Source organism: Taeniopygia guttata, chromosome 1, assembly GCF_048771995.1.
Source record: "Taeniopygia guttata chromosome 1, bTaeGut7.mat, whole genome shotgun sequence".
Classification (NCBI taxonomy): domain Eukaryota; kingdom Metazoa; phylum Chordata; class Aves; order Passeriformes; family Estrildidae; genus Taeniopygia; species Taeniopygia guttata.
This window is the reverse complement of record NC_133024.1, coordinates 48,185,900-48,206,371: the sequence shown is the minus strand read 5'-3', so window position 1 is coordinate 48,206,371 and position 20,472 is coordinate 48,185,900. Positions and strand designations below refer to the sequence as shown.

At 38.6% G+C, this 20,472-nt stretch overlaps 1 protein-coding gene across 6 annotated transcripts in view; it reads right to left on the bottom strand.

The window, feature by feature from the left end:
• Positions 1-4,118: 4,118 nt before the first annotated feature.
• The window catches only part of TBC1D4 (TBC1 domain family member 4), a 109,018-nt gene continuing 92,664 nt past the window's right edge, over positions 4,119-20,472 (bottom strand). For 5 of the 6 annotated variants that reach the window (XM_072928169.1, XM_072928174.1, XM_072928172.1 and 2 more), the window contains 7 exons: positions 17,060-17,218; positions 15,565-15,723; positions 14,862-15,106; positions 12,109-12,268; positions 9,651-9,820; positions 7,918-8,094; positions 4,119-6,351 (listed from right to left, as the gene is read on the bottom strand). In XM_072928169.1, coding sequence (XP_072784270.1) covers positions 6,124-6,351; positions 7,918-8,094; positions 9,651-9,820; positions 12,109-12,268; positions 14,862-15,106; positions 15,565-15,723; positions 17,060-17,218 — 1,298 coding nt within the window. In that variant the 3' untranslated portion in view covers positions 4,119-6,123. Of the gene's footprint in view, positions 6,352-7,917; positions 8,095-9,650; positions 9,821-12,108; positions 12,269-14,861; positions 15,107-15,564; positions 15,724-17,059; positions 17,219-18,866; positions 18,901-20,472 lie in introns of all 6 variants that reach the window. The other variant, XM_012569819.5, reaches the window with a different exon arrangement.

Here is a 20,472-nt window from a genome sequence, read left to right as displayed (position 1 = left end):
AATGTCAGAACATGCCTTCTTTTCAGATGTTAGTATTATTTAAATTAGCACTTGAATGATGTTTCTACAACGTGATAGCTTTTCAAATGATGGTATATTGCACATGAAGTGCACTGGCCCTGCTTTAAGCACCTTCAACCCATTAGGCCCATCTATAATTTGGTGCTTTTAGAAAAGCAAACGCATTGTAGGAGAGCTGTGATCTTTTTTGCTTATGCCCACAGGTCCCCAGGGAATTGTTGATGCCATAATTACCTGGTCAGGAGGTAAACATGACTGGTGCTTGTTGTCCAGATGCATTTGGGAACAGCTGTGTCTGGATAGTTGGAAGATAACATTATCTGAACATGTCCCCACATTTCAGGGTAAGCACAGGGTAAGCACAGTGCTCACTATGAAAGCAATGCTGCTGGAGGGAAAATGTGTTAACTGCAAAATTGAAGCACAGAATCACGTTTTTTCTGTAGATCTAGGAAAATTAGGAGCAAATCCTCCACCTTCCTTTTGACCACTAACACCCAGTAAAATTAATTAAAATAAACCTAGGAAAAAAGAACTGATTAGTCGAGATTTAGTGGATATGGGGAAGCTTATTGCAAGGAAGCCTTGTTTTAAAAAGACAAAAACAGGTTAAGTGTAAAATCAGACAGGAGCTAGACCAGATCAACTCGATGCTGCTCTCAAGAAACACAAATTCTGCTAAAAGGAAACTGTGCAAAAGGAGATACCTGGGATCAGCTAGGAACAATACATGCCTGTTTAAGGGTGAAACGCTTCCATTATTCTCTTACATGAGAGTGAAGATGAAACACTGTAGGACATCCATTTCTGAGAAAGCCCTTCTGTCATTTAGTAAGTCCTCTCATTATAAAAAAGTTTTTGACTAAAAGCATCACATTTTATTACAAACAGCATGCAAATAGAGTATCATGCTTCGTCAGACAGATGATTAAGTTCATACTCCTCTCTCAAATAAGAGCCACAGCAACCACCAAGCTGCCACACACACGAGCTGCATGTACAAAACCAACAGTGACACCTCGTGGGCAATACTCAAGCACAAATCTAATTACAATTTATTCCAGAACATCAACTTTAGGAGATTGATTATTAAAAAAAAAAAAAAAAAAAAAAAAAAGAAGGCATATGTTCTTTTGTAGCACTGGGGGAAAAAATATCAGGGCTGCAGAGGATAATGCAGAGAGCCCAGCAGCTCCACACAGAACTAGTCCTGTATCCTGCAGGAGCAGTACCAAGGGAGTCCCGCCTGGCACTGGGGGCCTGCCCACTGCCACCAGCAGTGGTTTGAATTAGAATCAGGTGCGCATTTCAAAGGACATCTCCCCCTCATCCTACTTTCTTCAGTTTGGTTTGCATCCCAGTGCTGTCCCAGCATGTAAAACTAAACCAGAAGACAACATTTGGGAGCACAAACTGCACGGGACAAATGGGCACGCAGTGCACAGGCCAGGCTTGGCCTCACCTGCAGCAAGGAGCCTGAACATGCAGCATGGAGTGATGGCCAGCCTGCCCAGAGCCTCCCTCAGACTGCTTCTGGCTGGTCAGCAAGCCAGGCTTTGCATGGTGTTCCTGTGGCTGCTTCTGGGCTCCGGCTAGCCTAGATCTGCACCTCACACTGTACCCCAGGGTATCTCTAGTCCCCATGTCTCCTGCTGATATCAAACTAGGAGGAGCTGTGGGCTTCCTCAAGGGTACAGGACATCTGGATAGACTACAGAGCTGGGCAATCACTGACTGAATGAAATTTAACAAGAGCAAGTGCTGTATTCTCTGCCTAGGATGGGGCAATTCTGGTCATATGTACAAACCGGGGGATGAGACGCTGCAGAGCAGTCGTGCAGAATGTGGACTATGGGTTTGATGGTAAGTTCAATTTCAGCCAGCAGTAGCCATGACAGCAAAAGGGCCAACCAAACTCTGGGGTGCATCAGTCACAGCACATATTCCCCCATGGTAGTTCCAGCAAGAAATTATGTATGGCACTTGTGTCATCTCTCAGCACACATTCTCATAAAAAATAAAACCTATATAATAAAAAACCTTCTTACTTTCCTTTATCAGAGTGAAGACTTGAGTAAGTGGCAATTTGAGCACAAAAACAGTCTGGATAAACTCCAGAAGTTTTTTTTTAATGGTAAGACTACAAACAACGATTCCCAAACCTCTTGTTAAATGTGGCTGCTGAGCAGGAGCTCTGAAGAGAACATTTCAAGACTGGAAGACTTCTCAACTCAAAGAATTTAACACCAACAGAACATTTTAGTAAAGGAGCACTGTCAGCTCTTTTCTTTGGTCCACAGTTAAGGTCAACATTAAAGTAAAACCAAACAGACCAAGCGCCAATCTGTCCCAATTCTACTACACTGCAGGCCACTCAGCACACAACCTGTCAGCTGCTCAAGGCACACTGTAATCTTTGCTTCACTGCACAGCTTTTTCTGTCACTGCAGGGTTCAACACACTTTGAGACAGAGTGAGCTAACATGTTAAACTTTAAGCATATAAACTCTCTCTTTCACACTGGAGCAAGGATACAGCTAAACATTGGATATGTCTTTTTTTTGAAAAGAGCATTAATTTTGTTTAAGACTGAGGACAGAAAAGCATACATTAAATGCATTCAAGAGCTAACACTGACAGTAAAAGATGAAGCACAGAAATACAGAATCAATTACAATTCTTCTAAAAGATGGTGTAGCCTGGCATAAATCTTAACATGTTACAGCCTGCACATGCCTGTCAACACCCATCTATGACTACAAAGACTGAATGGATAATCACTATAAACACCGCCTGGGGTTATTCACCCCAGCACAGGAAAGGCTATTCACACTACTACCTATGTGGTTTCAGGTTTAGATTAAGTGTCCAGATGCAGACCCCCTGGATCACAGTAGTATCAAATTCTTGGATAAACTGCTGTAATTCTTTTGTATGCTACAAATTGTTCAGCTTTCTTGTAGTGATACTGAGCTAGGAAGCGTGGTGTTGAAGAGGGCATAATCAAACCACTGAAGATTAACTAGATTTGTGATTTCAAGTAAGGCAAAATTTCTGTAAAATCTAATGCTTTTTTTAAACAAAAGTGAACAAATGTGAGCAATTTTCAGGCATCTTAAATAAAAATTCCTCTTTTAAGGAGATAAGTAATTACTCTACTTTGTAGGAGAAGAAAAAAAGGTGACAAAAAACTTTGTGGACAGATTTTCCATCCATAAAAGAAGTGAACTCCAGAGTATCCTACATTAGCCCTGCTTACCAGATTGACTAAGTCGCCTATTTCTGAAAACAGCACATACTTTTCCCTCAATAGTTAGTTCTCCAGAAGTTGAGAGCAAAAACTGAGTTGTGCTTAGCTGAGAGACAACATTAGCTTTGTTCTGAAAACTTTTTTTCCCATCAGAAAAACAAGATATAGAAATAGAAAAGCAATATTTTCTGATCCCAGGAAATGCCCCTTCTCACGAGCAATTATCTTTGCACCAACTGCACCTTAAGTCCTCCCTCCTCACAGCTGCACAAAACAATTGTAAAGCTGTCTACATGAAACACATATCCAGTTCAGTCTTCTAGATAATATTTCTAGTTACTCATCAGAAGATTGTCTGGAGGACACCTGCTTGAGTGCAGACTTCAAGCTACACAGCCTACAAATGCCCAGTTACAAGGCACTCTTGGGTCCAGCATACAAACATTATCAGAAGTGTTCCGATGCCATGACACACCTACCCCACTGTGGTTTTACTTCTGTAGTTTATTCCCATATGTTGTTGCACTCCCCTCCCACTTCAAAGCTAGATACACAAAGTTCATCAAATTACTATTCCCAATATGCATATGTAGTACTAACTGAACTGCTACAGAACAAAAATACCTTTAAAAATTTCATCTTCAGTTAAGAAAAAAGTAAGATTATTCTCTCTGAGAATAATATCTATCCTTGTACTCTGTGTACTTTTAGAAATCCTGCAGGTTTTCTTCCCCAGAACTAGAAACTAAAGCCAGATCCTTTTCATATTTCATGTGAACTGTACTATTGAGAATGAGATTGGTACTTGAAGTGTAGAAAAATAAAACTAGCCAGAGGCTATGAGAAATGCAGCAATGACATTTATTGGAATTTCTCCAGGCATTACATGAACAAAATTTAAAGAGAGGATAAAGCTCATTCAGTGCATCTTTAAAAAAAAGATGTATCTGAATAATCTCGGTTCTTTGTAACAGACGGTGCTGCAGTTTCTGGGATTAGTTTTTTATGTACACATCAGCTAAAACTCACTCTGAAGAAAACTGCAAAGAACTGCTTTTTCACTTGGCATTTTCCCATCTAGTACAATATGACATTCTTGAAATATCTAGACAGATTCCACATAATTTTATACACAGTGTTAAGACCTTTCACCCCAAATGTAAAAAGAGAGACTGTTATGTAAATCAGTATCTTTAATCAAATAAAACATCATGGAAGTAAAAAAACAACAAAAAAAACCCAGGAGAGCTGAAGCCCCTGAGTTCCACAGCAGTGTGCAGCAAATAAGCATTGCTGTTCCTCACTTCTATGGTAACATAAAGCATAATACTTAGAAAGCAGTGATATTCAGTCCTTGCTTTCTAAATTGGACAATCTTATGCGAAAAGACACTGCTGAATTTGGCACTTTGCTTAAAAAGAATAAGTGTTTCCTGAAATACAGTATAAACAAAAAGAGATAACATGAGCCACTGTAAAACGCAATTAAGGGTTCAGACATGCACTCCAAAATACTTGTCTATTACACATTTGTCTAAGCTTTCTCAAAAATTTCACTCAAAAACATTTTCAAATCTATATGCAACTTTTTATACCTCTATAAACATAATTTCTCCCTTGAAATTATCAGAATTTATCCCACCTTTTGTCCAGAACACACAAATTCATGACTTTTGTTTTTAAAAAAAGACCACAAAGTAGTATTAAAACCGGAATAGCCTGGAAAGTGTTATTAAAACTGTGCCTGTACTTCAGGATCCCCTTTGAAATGTATAGCCACCATATATGTGAAAACTGAAAGGTACATAGTATCTGAGACTTGCTTGGTCCTCTCTTGTGCACTCACACTTAACTTCCTTCAACCTACCTCAATTTTCTTCTCAAATAAAATTCAAAACAGCCTTCTGCATCCCAATACAATTAGACAAGGCTTCTTGCAGCATTTCTTTGGTTAAATGAGAGCCCCTGATACACCTAATTCTTAAAACTGGCAAGTCTCCGGTGGACAATGAACATCATTATAAATGCCATCCCACTGTTGTGCTTCCTTTCTCTCCTCATCACTGTCAAGCCCAGCACAGGTGGAAGCAAACAGGCCAGGGAGGACGTGGCAGCCACTGCTAGCTCTTGCCTTTGCGAGCTCTGCGAGTGCATGCAGACACCTATTCCTTAGCTCTGGTTATGGAGGCGGAGCTGTGATGCGATGCTTGTTTGTTTCCAGTTCCAACATGCACGCGGAATTACGCTGCTGACTGGTACAGCCTGGGCAGCGGATGGCACTACAGCTCTTTCTGTGCAAACCATGTCATGATACTTTTCTGCTTATTGGTCTGTGCTCACAATGTCAGTAGAATTAAAAGAGAGGCACACATGAGTTCACACAGATTTTCCACAGAAGATGTGAAACATGCTGCTCTTTGGAGGGAAAATTACATTCTCTTTTTTTTTTTTCTTCAAGTATTATTCAACATATTCAATATACATATATATAAAGACACACTATCTTCATTTCACGACAAGACAAGCACATCCAAAGTGAATTTGCAGATCACCATTGTCTTTGTCTACTCCAATTTCTCCTTTCCTTTAGGTCAACTCTAAATATACATCTACTCATCATAATTACATGTGAGAATCCTTTATTTCCCCCTTGTGATTTATTTACATAATCATAAAAAAATTAATAGCCTGAATTTGCATTCTGATACTTGAAGGCCCATCTGTAGCTATGAGTGTCCCAGCACTATTTTTGGGTAATACCATTGCCTATTGCTAAGTAGCTATTGAAAGCGGCATACTTATTTTTGCGTTCCCTTTTTGTTTTTGAAGAAATGCTGCCTAGAAAACCCTGGTTTATGGCTTACTCCATATTTTATTATTTGGGTTGTAATTTACTTCCTTCAGGAGCAGTTCACAGTCAGACAACACTTCTGCTGGCAAATACTTCACTATCTGTTCAAGAGTCTTTTGATATGTTATCTTCTCCTGTTCCAGGGACTGAATTACAGTCTTCATTTTGTTCTCTCGTGTCAAAACAGTCTCCAGGCTGGCTTCCAGACTCTGAATTTTAGCATGAGCAACCTGTAAAAATAACATTATCATAAATTGATAAATTCTGAATAGTTTTCTTTTAATATTATTATATAGTATCATAATATTAAAGTTATGGTATTTTTTACATAGCTACTTCTAAAAGACATCTGTGTAGGCACAATACAAGGAATATCATACACAAAATCTCCTCATAGTGACCAGATTAATCTGAAGAATTTCTCAAAGCTTTAGAGAGGGAAGGAGATATAAAAGTTGCAGCAAGCAAGGGACAGCTGAGAGCAACAAGGAGCTGGAGCCAGAGGGAGAAAGAAGAAATCAGCAGCTGAAGTAGCACTGGAAGACATGACCTATCTGACAGGGATGGAACAAAGGAAACTCTTTGTGATGAAGTAAGTTAGAAGAATGGAGAGGTTGGAGGGAAGAAGAAATTCAACATTAAGTCTAAAAGCAGGCTGTGTTTCCTGTTCTTCAATTAAAAACCTACAACTTCCTCTGACTATTCCAAGAAACCCTGGACCACAGCAGCAGCAGTTCCCTCTGCGGGAACTGCAAGAATTCTGATTACTCCTAGGAAAGGGTACAAGCAGAGGAATGAAGAAGTTATGCAAACAAAAAGGTGAAGAGGTTAAGCACTGAGAAAGATGCATTATTGTAAGGCACTCTGAAAGAACAGAAAAGCCTTGATAGAGTCTTTCAAATAAGCCACTCAATTATTCTATGCCTTTGGTGCATTTTCAGAACAGAGGTAAAAGCCACAGCTGCGGTAAATAAATAAAGAAAAATAAGAAAGAAAAATCAGTAATAGCAAAAAGTTTAAGTGATTCCTTTTTTCACTATCAAAAGAACACAGCACCCTTAGCCCATAAACACAAAAATAATGAGGACTTGATATTTTCTTTTTTCCTTCCATTTTCCTGTTTCAGAAGCTGAAAGTGCTTTCTGAGCAATTTGCTTCAAATTAAAAAATATAGCAAGAAATAGCCTGATGATGACAAAAACAAGAACTTATCTCTCAAGAAAACGCAAGACAATACAACATATTACAACTGAAACAAGTCTTGGCCAAGCTATGAGACAAAGGTAAATAGCGAGGGAGGAAGGGCTTTTTTAAAGCACAGCTTCACCAGGTGAACAGTCTGGTGGGCTTTCAGATATCATCAGGTCTGCTAGGAGAGACCATCTTCCAAAAGTAGGACTATGAGTTTCAGCAAGAAAGAAACAAAACAACACTGCCTACAAAGGCCTGGACCAAACAAATCTGCTGCATTATGGATTGTTTGTTAAACCTTTCCGATAGGGAAGCAGAGAGATGAAGGGACAGAGAACTTACTTTTCAGTAAGATAAACAGATTTTATTGCAGATAAGGGTAGAGAGATTTTGGGAAAAAAGAAATCTAAATCAAGAAGGAAAAGTCCAAGGAATGACAGAGGAGTTAGAAGTATGCCTAGCAGAAGTGAATCACTGTAATTAAGAGAACTGCTCAACTACACAGTCTTGCAGTAAGACTTCTCACATACACTTAAAACAGTACTATTTCCTCTATTGGATGAATCACAGAAATGACTTCACCATGAGTTTGTAGCCTAGTTTACCTGTAGCTTCTCCAACAAATCCATATTTTGCCTCTTCAAATGATTGTTAGCCCTCTCCAGCTTCTCCAGAGGTTCACCTTCGTCACAGGGACTCACATTTTCCTGTAGTTCATCCTGAAGAACATGGTACTCTACTTCATAGGCATGGAGCTGTTTTGAAATATCCATCTCAAATACCTGCCATGAGAGAAAAGACCATTTTTAACTACAATAGGGAGGACTTATTCCATGTGAATGTTTGACTAAGAGAAAACTCTTCTTGATTAATGCTTTTCCTGTTTTCCTGTTCCCTTCAAGAAAGTATTTTAATGTCTACATTAAAAGAATGTCTACAGTAAGAGCATTATAACAGAGTTGTAGCCGTAATAAATCATAGACTTCAAAATAAATTGGATCATGCCTTTCACAATTACCAAATACCATCTCTTACTATGAGACTCCAAGAGCTCATTTAGAGACTTCTGTAAAAACATTCTTCGTTATTACAGTTTCCATGTGCTCTATCCCTGCATAGTGACACACTACTTTCTTACTGGGATACTTCAGGGACAAAGCATTGTGAAGACCACAGCACTGAGCTTCTAACTGTGATGGGACATATGACCCTGATCTGTTTGCAAATCTATTCACAGCCTCTCAGTTCAGAAAATTACCAAAGATTTTAGACTAGGATTAGAAGGATGTCTACAGTGACATCAATTTTCTGTTCCTTATTCTAGAGATCACAAGCATAAGACACACTGAAAAACCTAGTTCTGTATTACTTTCACTGTTCTATTCTATTCAAATGAAATAAAAGTTTAAATTATGCAGTGTTCAAGCTGGGTAAGTTCCATTTTCCTCTACACAGCTACCTGAGCAATCATCTGTGCATTACAGATCTGCGTAAGGTCTACATTTTTCTTTCATTACCCATTACATGGGGATGGTGCTAGGAGCTACAAGACTGAGCCAAACAACTGCCCCTGCAGCCAGGGTAGGTAGCAGCAACAGGATACAGGCAGTCTACACATGAATGCAGGTGTGGAACGCTGCTCAGCATGAGACCACACCACAGGCCAACAGAGCTGAGCTGAGCTGCCCTGCCCTGCATGTAACCACATTCAGCTCTGCAGGCAACATAACCCATTCTTACTCCATCAGACCTGGCTTTGCACAGAGCCATTTCTACCCTGCCCACACAGCACGGCTGCCCTGCAGCCCATGCAGAGCATAGAACAGATTTAATGTCTAAGAGTATCAAATGTGTTAACTACCATCTCTATCATTCCCAGAATCAATGAGTTGTGAAAGACACCAAAGTGCCTGACAGAGGTTTCTCATGGCAATGACAGTCAATGCAATAAGGAAATGAAGATTTACATTGTCTAAAAATGAATTCTTATCTAACAGCGCCTGAAAGAGTCAAGCCTTAACAAGCCAAAGGAATGCACAAGTGTTTACTCCACTTCTGCACACAGACATGGTTTTCTAGAGCTCTTCTGTTATCTCTGAACTACCACCTGGAGGGGCAGCGCCGCTCCCAGTTTCACAGTTAAGGTACTCAGGCTCATTCTCAATTTGCAGCTTCAATGCAGAGGAAGTTATAGATATGAAGATTCCAGCTACTGACACTATTTCTCAAGAAGCTTTACATATCTTCTTCTGAGATGACTTTTGCATATAGTGTAGGCATGGTCCTTTTCAAGTAAACTAAATATGGGGGGGAAAAGTAAAGAGAAAAACATCCTTACCTGAGTAATAATTTTTTCCATTTGAGGTTTAGTCATATCTGGAATAGTGGTTTTAAGAAAATCAACAATGTTCTCAAAACTCTCACATCCCATTATAGATGTCTCTTGACTGCTAAGTAGGCTCAGTGCTACTTTAAATATTACCTCTGTTCCTTGAAGAAAAATAATGTCTAAAAGAGAAAATAAAGTATTCAAAATGGGAGCTAGAATAATTGGATTAATATATATATTTACGGGTATGTTCTTTGTAATGAATGACAGTGCAGTTGTTATTATTCAGTTTAGAAGTGCAGTCTGTCTTATTTCAATGTGAGGATAAAGCATGAATTTTCTTTCATCGTACAGATGTGAGAGAGCATTAAAGAAAATACTGCATGCTTAGTATGTCTATAGCAGTTATCTGCAATAAGCATTTCACCACTATCTGCCATAGACTGCTAACCAACTGCTAACTGGTTTTAAGTGTTCCTGTGACTGAAAAGTAGTTGGGGGGCAGATCACAACACAACTGTTTTTTACGGGTAGGAGCTAGTCCTTTAAAACAAAATATTTAGATTCTGTAACTAGTTATACTATTTTCAAAATTCGTAGTAGTGATCTCACTGCCTATAATCTAAGCTCCAAACCCTTTACTTTGAGGTATAGTTATATGGATAAGAGAGGAAAGTCTGGGTTCTGCAAGTCAGTAGATACAGACTGTACAGAAATGGGAATCTTGAGGACAGTAAATAGAGATTCTGCCTCAGAATCGGTGGTAGAATTGAAGTTACTGAGATGAAGGCAGCACATGGCATTTCAAATAAACCTCCTAAGTTGTTGGCTCTGTCACACCACAGAGCATGTGTGTCTTCAGGGCTAAACAACTGAAGAAATTCAGTTCCTGATCTTGATACTCAAGAGGTCATCCCTGGCCTAATCCAGTATCACACAGCAGCACAAGGACATTGAAGAGGCAGCCATCTCCCTCAAATACAGCTCCTGAAATTCTGCCTTCTCAAGTCTATGATGGACATTCAAACAGCATAAATACAAGTATATAATTTGTGAAGGGTAGACAATAGCCATATGCTCCTGGTATATGACAATGGCCCATAAGACACTGAAAATTCAGGAATCAAAAACATTAAGAAGTAAAGTAACACAGTAACTTTTCAATTTTAAAATGGGAACATGCCTTGCTCAGCTTGTATATAGAGAAGTGAACATTGAACCTCCTTCCCATCTTCCCCATCCATAAAAAATTCATTTAGGAAAGAAAAAAAACAAACAACAAAATAGACAGAAACATAAAATGCTCAAGTGTCCCAGAATTCAGAAATCCCACCGGGATACAGATATTCACATGACTGGTACACCACTGACAAAGAGATACACTAATCATTTGTTCACCCAGACAGCAGCCAAAAAGTGTTTGCTGTAAATGGTAAAAAATCTCTGCAATAGAGAAAGTACTGGGAAAAAAAAAACAAAACCAAAAAAACCAACAACAACAACAAAAAAAACACCCAAAAAAACCAAAAAAAAAACCCCAAAAAACCCACCTTAAAATCAAATCCAACTAACCAAAACCCTCTTCCTGCCCCCAAGCCAACACACCACACAACTTGAGAACCTAACACACTCCAGTATTAAAACATGAGACAAAGTCAGGTTGAATTTCCTAAGAAAGGACAAAAGGTGCCATATGAAAACAGAAAGATCGAAGGGGAAAAAAGTATCTGATTTATGAGGAAGTACCTTAGATTCTTTGTGCATGTACAAGTGGAGTGAGTTTTGCATTAACAAATAATTTAAATTTAAAAAAAAAAGGTGCATTAGTAGAGATTTGATTAAGCTGGAAATTCTTATGCATAAGAAAAGAACCCAAAAATCATTACTTGACATCCTGATACTGTAAACATTACCCAGCATAATCAATATTTAGGCTTCTGTATTAGACGTTACCTGAAGAGGAGTTTTTAATGAAAAAACTATCTAAATTAAATCAGAGGCATATTATGACTTTGAAATTGTTCAATATATACATGAATACCTAAACCAGCCTTTAAGTTCAAATTTGCTTTAACTTTTTTTTGAAAGCACTTTAGAATAAGAATTCAGAAAGGCATTTTCTTTTTTCAGTTTGCAAGTTTGACAAGATGAACTTTTCTATTGATATAAACTGAATATATTTGCATAAAATACATTTGCAACAATAAACTTTCTGCTGTTTACACTTCAGAAGCCTCTTAGGTAGTAAGAGAAGATATAATTATTTGTTCAAATCTGATGTTTCAAGAAATACCTTTTGGATTTTCCCCTTAAGAAGGAGCTGACAACTACCATGAAAAGTGTTGCTAGTTGCCACCCACAACAGTCATCCCAAATGTCCCCAGCATGTAGAAAACTACTCCCTGAGTGTTTCAAAACACAATGGATATTGTTCTTTTAATTATTTCAATAGAATAAACTTTCTTACCAAACACTCTTGCTACAAATCCTAATGAAAATTGAGATGCGAACAGTGTAAGAAACCATGGTGCAGCATAAAGACTGGGACTGATGTCATTCTCTTCAAGATGATTATACAAGTCTCTGTGATAATCATGTAGAAGCCTTGAGAGCTGATACATCTGAATCTACAGTGCACGAGGGGATTGGAGGGGGGAAAAAGTAAAGAAAGAGAAGTTCAGCTTTACTCAGTTTTCCAAATTATTCTTATTTCATTCAAGGGAAATTAACTGCAGTACAGATGGCACAGTAAAATGAAGCTTAATTGCCTCCTGGGGCCCCAAGTGGTATTTACAACCTGCCACTAATGAATTAAAACCAACAGGGCAGTCAATAACAAAGTGTAACCTGATTACTAATGAAGTATCATTTCAGATTCACAGGCTTAAGGTAAGAAGGGAATATATTGCTCCAACTTTGTCAACAAACCAGAACTTTCAGTCTTGCAGCAATGAATTTTGAGTTTTGGCCTTATTTTTACTGCATTTAAAGCTCCAATGCTGCAGTCATCACTTCAGACAGTTTCTGTACCCACAGAATACATTTTACACACAGGTGTACCATATATATATTTCCCAGCACAACTCCCAGTGGTCCTGTGAAATTTAAGATACTGATGCAAAAAAGTGTTGCTGTACAACCTATAAAAGGTTGCAAGGGGAAATGGTTAAAAGATGCTCTTCATGGCTAAAAATATAACTCTGTGGTAAGTTATTTCTTTGCAATGCTTCTCTCAGAGAGCAGAAGAAGCAGACATATATTGATTAGTTGTCACGTCCAATTTTATTGTCAACAATGCTTAAGGTGAATCTATCCTCAGTAAGAAAATTACTCTTTAGATCCAGCTATTTTCCTACTTCCAGAGTTCAAGCTTATTCCCTATCAAAAGCTGAGTGCACTTGAAGCTACCTGTTCATCAGCACTTCACGCAAGCAGAGGGATCACTTTCCTTTAGGCAAATCAGCTAAATTTGTGCATGCATTTGAGTTCTTGCTTTAATTGTGTAAGATACCAATTAAGCCCAGTTTGGACAATGTCAATACAAAACACATGTGTGAAGTCACAATTGCATCACAGAGCAGTAAAACAATTAGGATAGCTCATGATGGACTAAGGATCTAGATTACTACTTTTTCCAGACAACAACTAAAAAAATCTACGTCTGGTAAGTTTTCATTATCCTGAAGAATCATACAATATTTTTCTTCTACAGGACTGAAGCCAATTCTGCCTATAAACTTGCCTGTGTTTCACTGCTGTAAATGCAAAAGAATTTGCAGTACTCTACTCCTATTAGAAAACAACCCAAATATACTAAGATTCTCTAAGTTTTGAAATTAGAGGATCAATTTCTCAAATTTAAAAGTGTTCTTACTAAGAGGTTCTGCTAATGAAACAGTCACAGTCATTTGAACTAAAATGTAAAATCGTGGACATGTGACTACTCTCAAATCATCAGCTGTTGGAAGTCTACAACTGCAGTATAGCACACACACATTCAAAGAGCATCTACTAGGGGGGAAAAAAACCACAAACATGCATTTATCACACTTCGACCCTCACTGGTTTAAAGCATATTTGTGGAGGGAAATGGAACAGAAGGAGGTAAAACAATGCTTTTTATGGCTGTTCACTCTTAATTCATCAACAAAAAACTTGTTATAGCATACTTACATCCACAGTCCTCTACTGTTTTTAGAATAAGCACATACAGTTTCTTTAACTACAATCTATTCCATTGCTCTGGACATTTGCCAAAGAAGCACCTAAAGTGACTGGCCATAAAAAGTGGGATGAAAGTCTCCCTTTAGTTTTACTCAATTATAAGTGTTTGCCATGCAGGGAGCATTGGAAAAATTTAGACTTTTCTATCTGCTGCTTTGTTTTCTCTTCCTCCACTGTGGATTATATAAGCTTTAACTCATCAATGGTATATTCCTTTATAAAATAAAGGGTTTATAGCATGTTAAAATTATTCAAATCAGGGGAAAGTTGCATGTCAAGGTGAAAGATTTCTCAAACTTTAAGCCCTAAATACAGGTCTTTACACCCCTAAATACAGGTCTGAAAAATTTTCTGTCTCCCTCCTAAACAGTCTTGAGTATCTATAGCTAGATGTTAAATAATATTTGCAGAGCATGCATCATTGCATAAGATAATTAAATGAATAAAAATTCATCTGCTTTCTCTCTCTGTTGAGGGTGATGGAATAGAAGAAAATTAGAGAAAAAGAGCTGAAATAAGGAGTCAAGGCAGAGCAGCCTCAAGTACAAATGCTAGCAGAATACACTGACTGGCCACTGTGTGTCACTATTGACTTGACTTGGCCTTAAAAAAGAGAGACATTTACATGTAAATTCATGGACTGAAGAAAAACAAAATCTAATTAATTTTTAAACTTTATCCATACATGACAAAGCATATCAGTTTTTTTCTGGCATAAGGAAGAGAGTGCAGTGAGGAAGAGAAAAAGAAAGGCAAAACAGCAGAAAGAATTTCTGAAGAGATGACAGTGCTGTGTGACAGGAAAAACTCTGCAAGTTTTCAACTTCTCTGTTTGCAAATTGAGAGACAGAGAGGGGCTTGACAGTAAAATATACATGTACTTCAAAACCTCCAAAACAGTATAAAAAGCTTCATAAGGCCCTGGAGAACATAAGCAACCTCTAAAAGCTCAAAAATAATTTAAAACTCTGGTTTGCTCCAGAAGGGCTGACTTACCTGTAGTGACATCATGTCTGGTCTGTACTGTTTACGGAACCCGAGGTCATACATGAGGAATTTCAGCATTTCAAAGGCCTGCTCTTCACTCATATGTAGAAGCAGCACTCCAGCTACAAAGCTTATACCTTGACAATAACCAACTTCTTTGTCCAGCAAAGAATATGCTTTCAAGAGATTAAACAGTGATAGCTGTCCTGCTCCCAGGTGTGTGGAAAAGTAAGGATGTGTAGGGAATGTCCGTCCTGATGTAAAAAGAGAGGAGTAATTGATATTCAATCCTTCTGAAGAAAAACCCCAATCCATCTGACAAAAAGCATTTCTCCTCCCTCAGACCGCTTTTCTTTGCTTTCATATGTGGTTTGCCTTCAATCAGATCAATCTGTATCTAACCACTGATTTTGGACCTTTTGAGTGAGTACCTTTTGAACCCACTTAACACTCCCATCTGTACAGAACTTGCAGAAGAAGTTGCCTGATTTCTCTTTTCAGACAGATGCAGAAGGGCATAAATATGAATGGCATAGCCTAAGAAATCATCTGCTTACAGGACTCTAAGTGGTATATGCAGAATGTATCCTGATGACATAGAAAAATGGAGCTCGTAGAGCAGCATCTATCTTCAGCAGCAGCTTTTATTATGACTGGTGTGTTTTTCACTCAAAGACCCATAAAACCAGTGGGAAAGAACAGACAGACTTACCTAGATCTACAAGGATGGCATGCTGTTGAGCAGTCAGTTGTTTCAGAAGTTCTTTGTAAGAGATGTCAGGAGGCTGCTGCTTGTTTGGCAGCCTGTGCCTGACTCGGTGTTGCACAGCCAAAAACTGCCAAATTTCTCCCCGACGACTTTTTGGTACACCTGCAGGTCAGCCAAAAAACAAGAGGCCTAAACAGGGGGATACTTTTAGTGCTACAACAAAAGAATTTGTTTTGTCATAATTTTGGCTGAAGTACTCTGGAGGATCCCTTACAAAGTGAACTCCACTCTGCAGTGCGTTCATTCAGGAGCCACGGCTCAGTCCCACAGACTAAACGTGAACTACAAACTTAAGGGCAATTACACTGAGCAGTATCCTGGGCAACTGAGGTACAGACATCCCTTGCTTTGCCAATTCTGAGCTGTTAGTCTCCAGCAGGAAAAGATGCACAACTACTCTCAGCATGTAGAATAACCTGTTTAGAAAAGCTGACCTAAATTCACAAGTGTAAAATTCAGGGAAGTCAAACTCCTCTTTCCCTTTGCAAAGGACTGCCCTTGTCAGTCCATAGATGTGGGGAGACACATCTTTCTTTGATATCTGACTCTGTCAACCAACCTTTGAAAGGCAAAATGTCAACTTTTCTAATACCTTCTATCTAAACAATTGTTTAACAAAAAGACAACTTAAAAACCATATCCTTGTTCCCAACTCTGAACTGCAATCCAACAGCAGAAGAGAGGGTATCAAGGTAAATAATTTGTTGGCAGACTTCTGCAGGTCACTAACAGGATCTGCTTTATATCTATGACAATTTACTTTAGTAGAAATTTAAACTTCCCTTCTGTACCATGGCCAGATTACACTGAATTATTTTTCGTCATCTGTAACACAGACATGAAATTCTATGAAGGAGGGCAGAGCAGTGCAATCAAGCCCCACTAAAACATTATACTAACAAGACCCTCTGGATACCCTCTTGGCCTAGAGCTAGTCCACAGGAATATCTACTTCAAGACAAAATTCCCAGCCTTTCACTCCAGGAAATGAAATACAAAGTGACCGTATTCCAGACTCTCCAAAACGTGGCTCCGATTCCTCTAGGTTTTGGGCATAGTCCACAGTAGACATTATGGTCCTGCCTTCTCAGTAAGCAAGTTAAATCAGTACATCTGAAACTCAGAATTGGATTCACATATCAGAAACCAAAAGGTCAAGTGTTGGCTGCAGAGGCTCCAAGTTCAATCTTGAATGCAGTGACACATAGAAACAAGATGCTACTTTCAGGAGTAGGACTACACATGTTTCTGCATTGCTGACATTGTAACTCACAGGCACAGAAAAACCTATTTTCTGTTCTGCAGAAGGCAGCACCTTTGTGAAAAGAAGGCAATTTTTTGCTACTAGAAAAAGTATTGCCAATTTCTGTTGGTATCAGAAGGGAACAAAAAATATGATCTTGAGACTTCAGAGCTAAAAGCTCTCCTACATAAATACCTTCTTTTAAAGTGGAATGAATATCTTCCACGTCACATCGGATTTTGGCTCTGCAGTTAAGTAACTTCTTATCCCAAATATTTATGGCATCTTTCTGACATATGCCAACTTCATCATAGTCCAGTTTTACTTTTCTTGATTGGAGCTCATCTCTGCTTGCTAAAACACAGAACACAAAGGAAGAGCTAATGGAAAACCAGAATATCAGAAAATTACAAGATAACAACAAACACACAAACCCCTTTCAAGTTAGATATATCTATCCAGCAATCTGACTGGTGATAAATACATCTAGAATTCATTAGTTTATAGCTTAGTTGGGGCCAGTTTTCATAATATGTTGCATATAACAATTTAACTTCTCTTACTGCATCGTGAATATTAGCAATTCATGAAGCACATAAAGATATTTTTTAAAGCTTGGGGCAAAAAAAAAAACCACTCAACAAAACTTCACAGCACTTGCTCTGCAAAAACACCTTTGATCATTGTATTCTTGTTTATATTGAACATTACAACTGTTTGAGAATGGAAAGTCCCAAACATAAGATTGTTTGTATTAGAAATTTAGGCAAGCAAGCTAGGCAAGCCTTCTGAACTGAAGTCAGTCACACTGGTTCCAGTTCTTACATGTCCCTTAAAAGAGTTAGAAGAGCTCTTGGCACTGGCATCATCAGGCGGACTAGTGCAAACAGAATGAATCAGCAAGAACCATATCCAGAAAGATACATTTGTGCCAAAGCACAGAACTCTTGCTGTTATAAACTTAAAAGCTTTGCTGCATAGAACTACCTGGTACAAAGTATTTATTATGCTATTTTTGAAATAAAGCTGCATTGTCACCCTGGCATTTCATGGAGAAGCAGCTTTCATTTCCATTACTAAGAATTAACTCTGGGTATTTTATTATTTAATGATGCACGTGCAGAAAAACACTCCAGTTCCTCTAACTACTAGTACAAAAAACTGAAACCATGACTTGAATGTGTTTTAATTTAGAAAGATATGTTTAACTGTCAACAGTTAAACCAACACCACCTTGGAGCTGCAATTGAGCTTATCCCAAATTCACCTTGATCAGTGCACACTACTTCTTGCAGAAGCCCCCTTTCTCTTACAAATGTATCACCTTTCCCACCACCCTCTAGGTGAAAGCAAACTCTCACTCACATTTTTACACATCCTGCAAAACAAGACCATCTGTTCCTTGGCCTACTCATCTCACTTCAGCTAGAGTCAATATTGGATCAATCCACATGATCATTGCCTAGCCCACTCCAAAAATGACAAATTATTTCCAAAAGCTCAATGTTACACCTCTGAGATCTTACCCATTCAAAACTACAGGGGCCTCTGCTGAAGCAAGTATTATGCAAGGTGCAGTGCACTGCCATAAAACCAGGAGTGTGATCTTACCACAGGAATTTGCAGTTCAGCTGGGGCGATTTCAAATGCTACCCTACTGCTGTAAAATTTCACCCAAGAATTCTCACTCATGTAAGCAGCATGCAACAGATTCAGGACAGCAGTAACATATTTCAGTGTGACAACAAACTCCCACATTAACTGTGCAGTTAACCCTAGTGAAAACCAGCAAGTTTGCCTGTTGATCATATGTGCCCTCCCTACTACCCCATCCTTTGTTGTTTTCAACCATCCTTGTTAACATTTTTCCTAGTCATTGCTAGGTGGCCTGCTACTTTTTGCAGCTTTTGTTTCTAGGTGACCTACTGGAAAAAGAAGCATCTAGCTTCTCAGAAAAAAAGAAAGGAAAAGAAAGCAAGTTTGTGCAAATGACAGAACTTACCTTCTGTAAAATAAAGAACTAATAGCATTCAAGTCTCCTCGACAGCAAAAGGAATAGGAAAAGAGGTTCTATTAATATTTTTGTACATAAAAGTCAACAAATGATTAAAAGAAATTCACCAGAAACAGTTTCACAGCAATTCCAGTCTTGAACATACATCTATATGTATGTATGTATGTAATACATACATCTAGGAACCTGGCTTCAAGTAAAGAAATGTCTGCATTTCTGTTACCACATTTCCCTTTCCTGAGATGTACATTAAATTGTAGGCTGGGATGCAAAGAACCACCCGATGCTATGCTTGTTTGGAACATATCGGCTCTGCCCATGTCCTGTCCATAAAATGGCCCATGTTATAACAGCCCACAGGAAGAGAACCTAGAGATAGTGTTAGAACAGTTTACTTTTTACCCTTTGAAAATAAGATGATGAATTCTAGCTAGCAAGAGCACCAGTTTCACCAGGGGTACTCATGAACCTGAATACAAGAATGGAGACATGCTCCTCAAAGCACAAACCAAGAATGTGGACGGAAAATATGTGCCAGTTGGGCATCTCCACTGCCAACACCCCTGTTTTCACCACAAATGATCAGATGGAAAGAACTTGATTTCTATGTATCTGCTACAGAATGGAAGCAACTTGTAATTGAGTCTTATGTAACTGGACTGATTTAACTGTTTTCAGTACCCTCAGCCACACAGGGTAGGTATAGTGAATTTATCCCTTAGCAGCTCAAAGTGTCAGGAGGAATAACATTAAAATAGTCACCACAGCAGGTCTCTAGCTTCCTCAACCCACAGAAAAAGAGTATTTGCTAAAATGGTTTATGAAATGAAAGTTTTGGCTGTATGTTCCTCCTATAAACCTAGGAGTTTCCACAGAACTGTGTGTCAACAGGGAGACAAACAGCGCCAAGAAATACACTATGTGTGTAGAAATTACACTCAAGGATGTACACTTGTAGGGACATGGAAAGACTTCTATCCTGATGCTTTTCTTTCCTCTCCCTGCCTTCCCAGTGAGCTAGTCTAAAGAAGGAAAAAGAGTTAACTGATCTTAACAAGATCATTATGTTTGAAGTAGTATGGTAGTATGAATAATAAGACTACCATATAGGTTATACAGCATAAAGGAGAAGATGAAGGCAGCAGCTGTAGAGAGGACACTTGGAATTTTCAACTTGCACCAAAAGCTTATTAGTCTACTATATTGAAGAATTTTTATATGCTAGGATAGACATTGCATCTCATCTTTTAATTGTATGAGTCTTGACCAGCCTTAATAAAATGTGCTAGCCAGAAGCTCAGGCAGTTGACAATCAGAATGATCAACTTTAGACCACTCACTAACAGCACTCAATTCTCAGTGTACAGCGCTCATGTTCCAAAAAACAGAACTTTCTGACGTACCTCAAGAGCCAGTTGCTCAAAAATCATATTTGGATTCAAGCATTAATAAATTACCACTGTGATGTAGTTAATGAAGAAGAAAAAGCCTGGAGAGAAAGGCCATGAGCTGCAAAGGACTGAAATGAGATAGAAAGGGTAAGGCTTACCATACCTAAGTGCTCACACAGCACCTGTTCTCCTCACTCCACTTC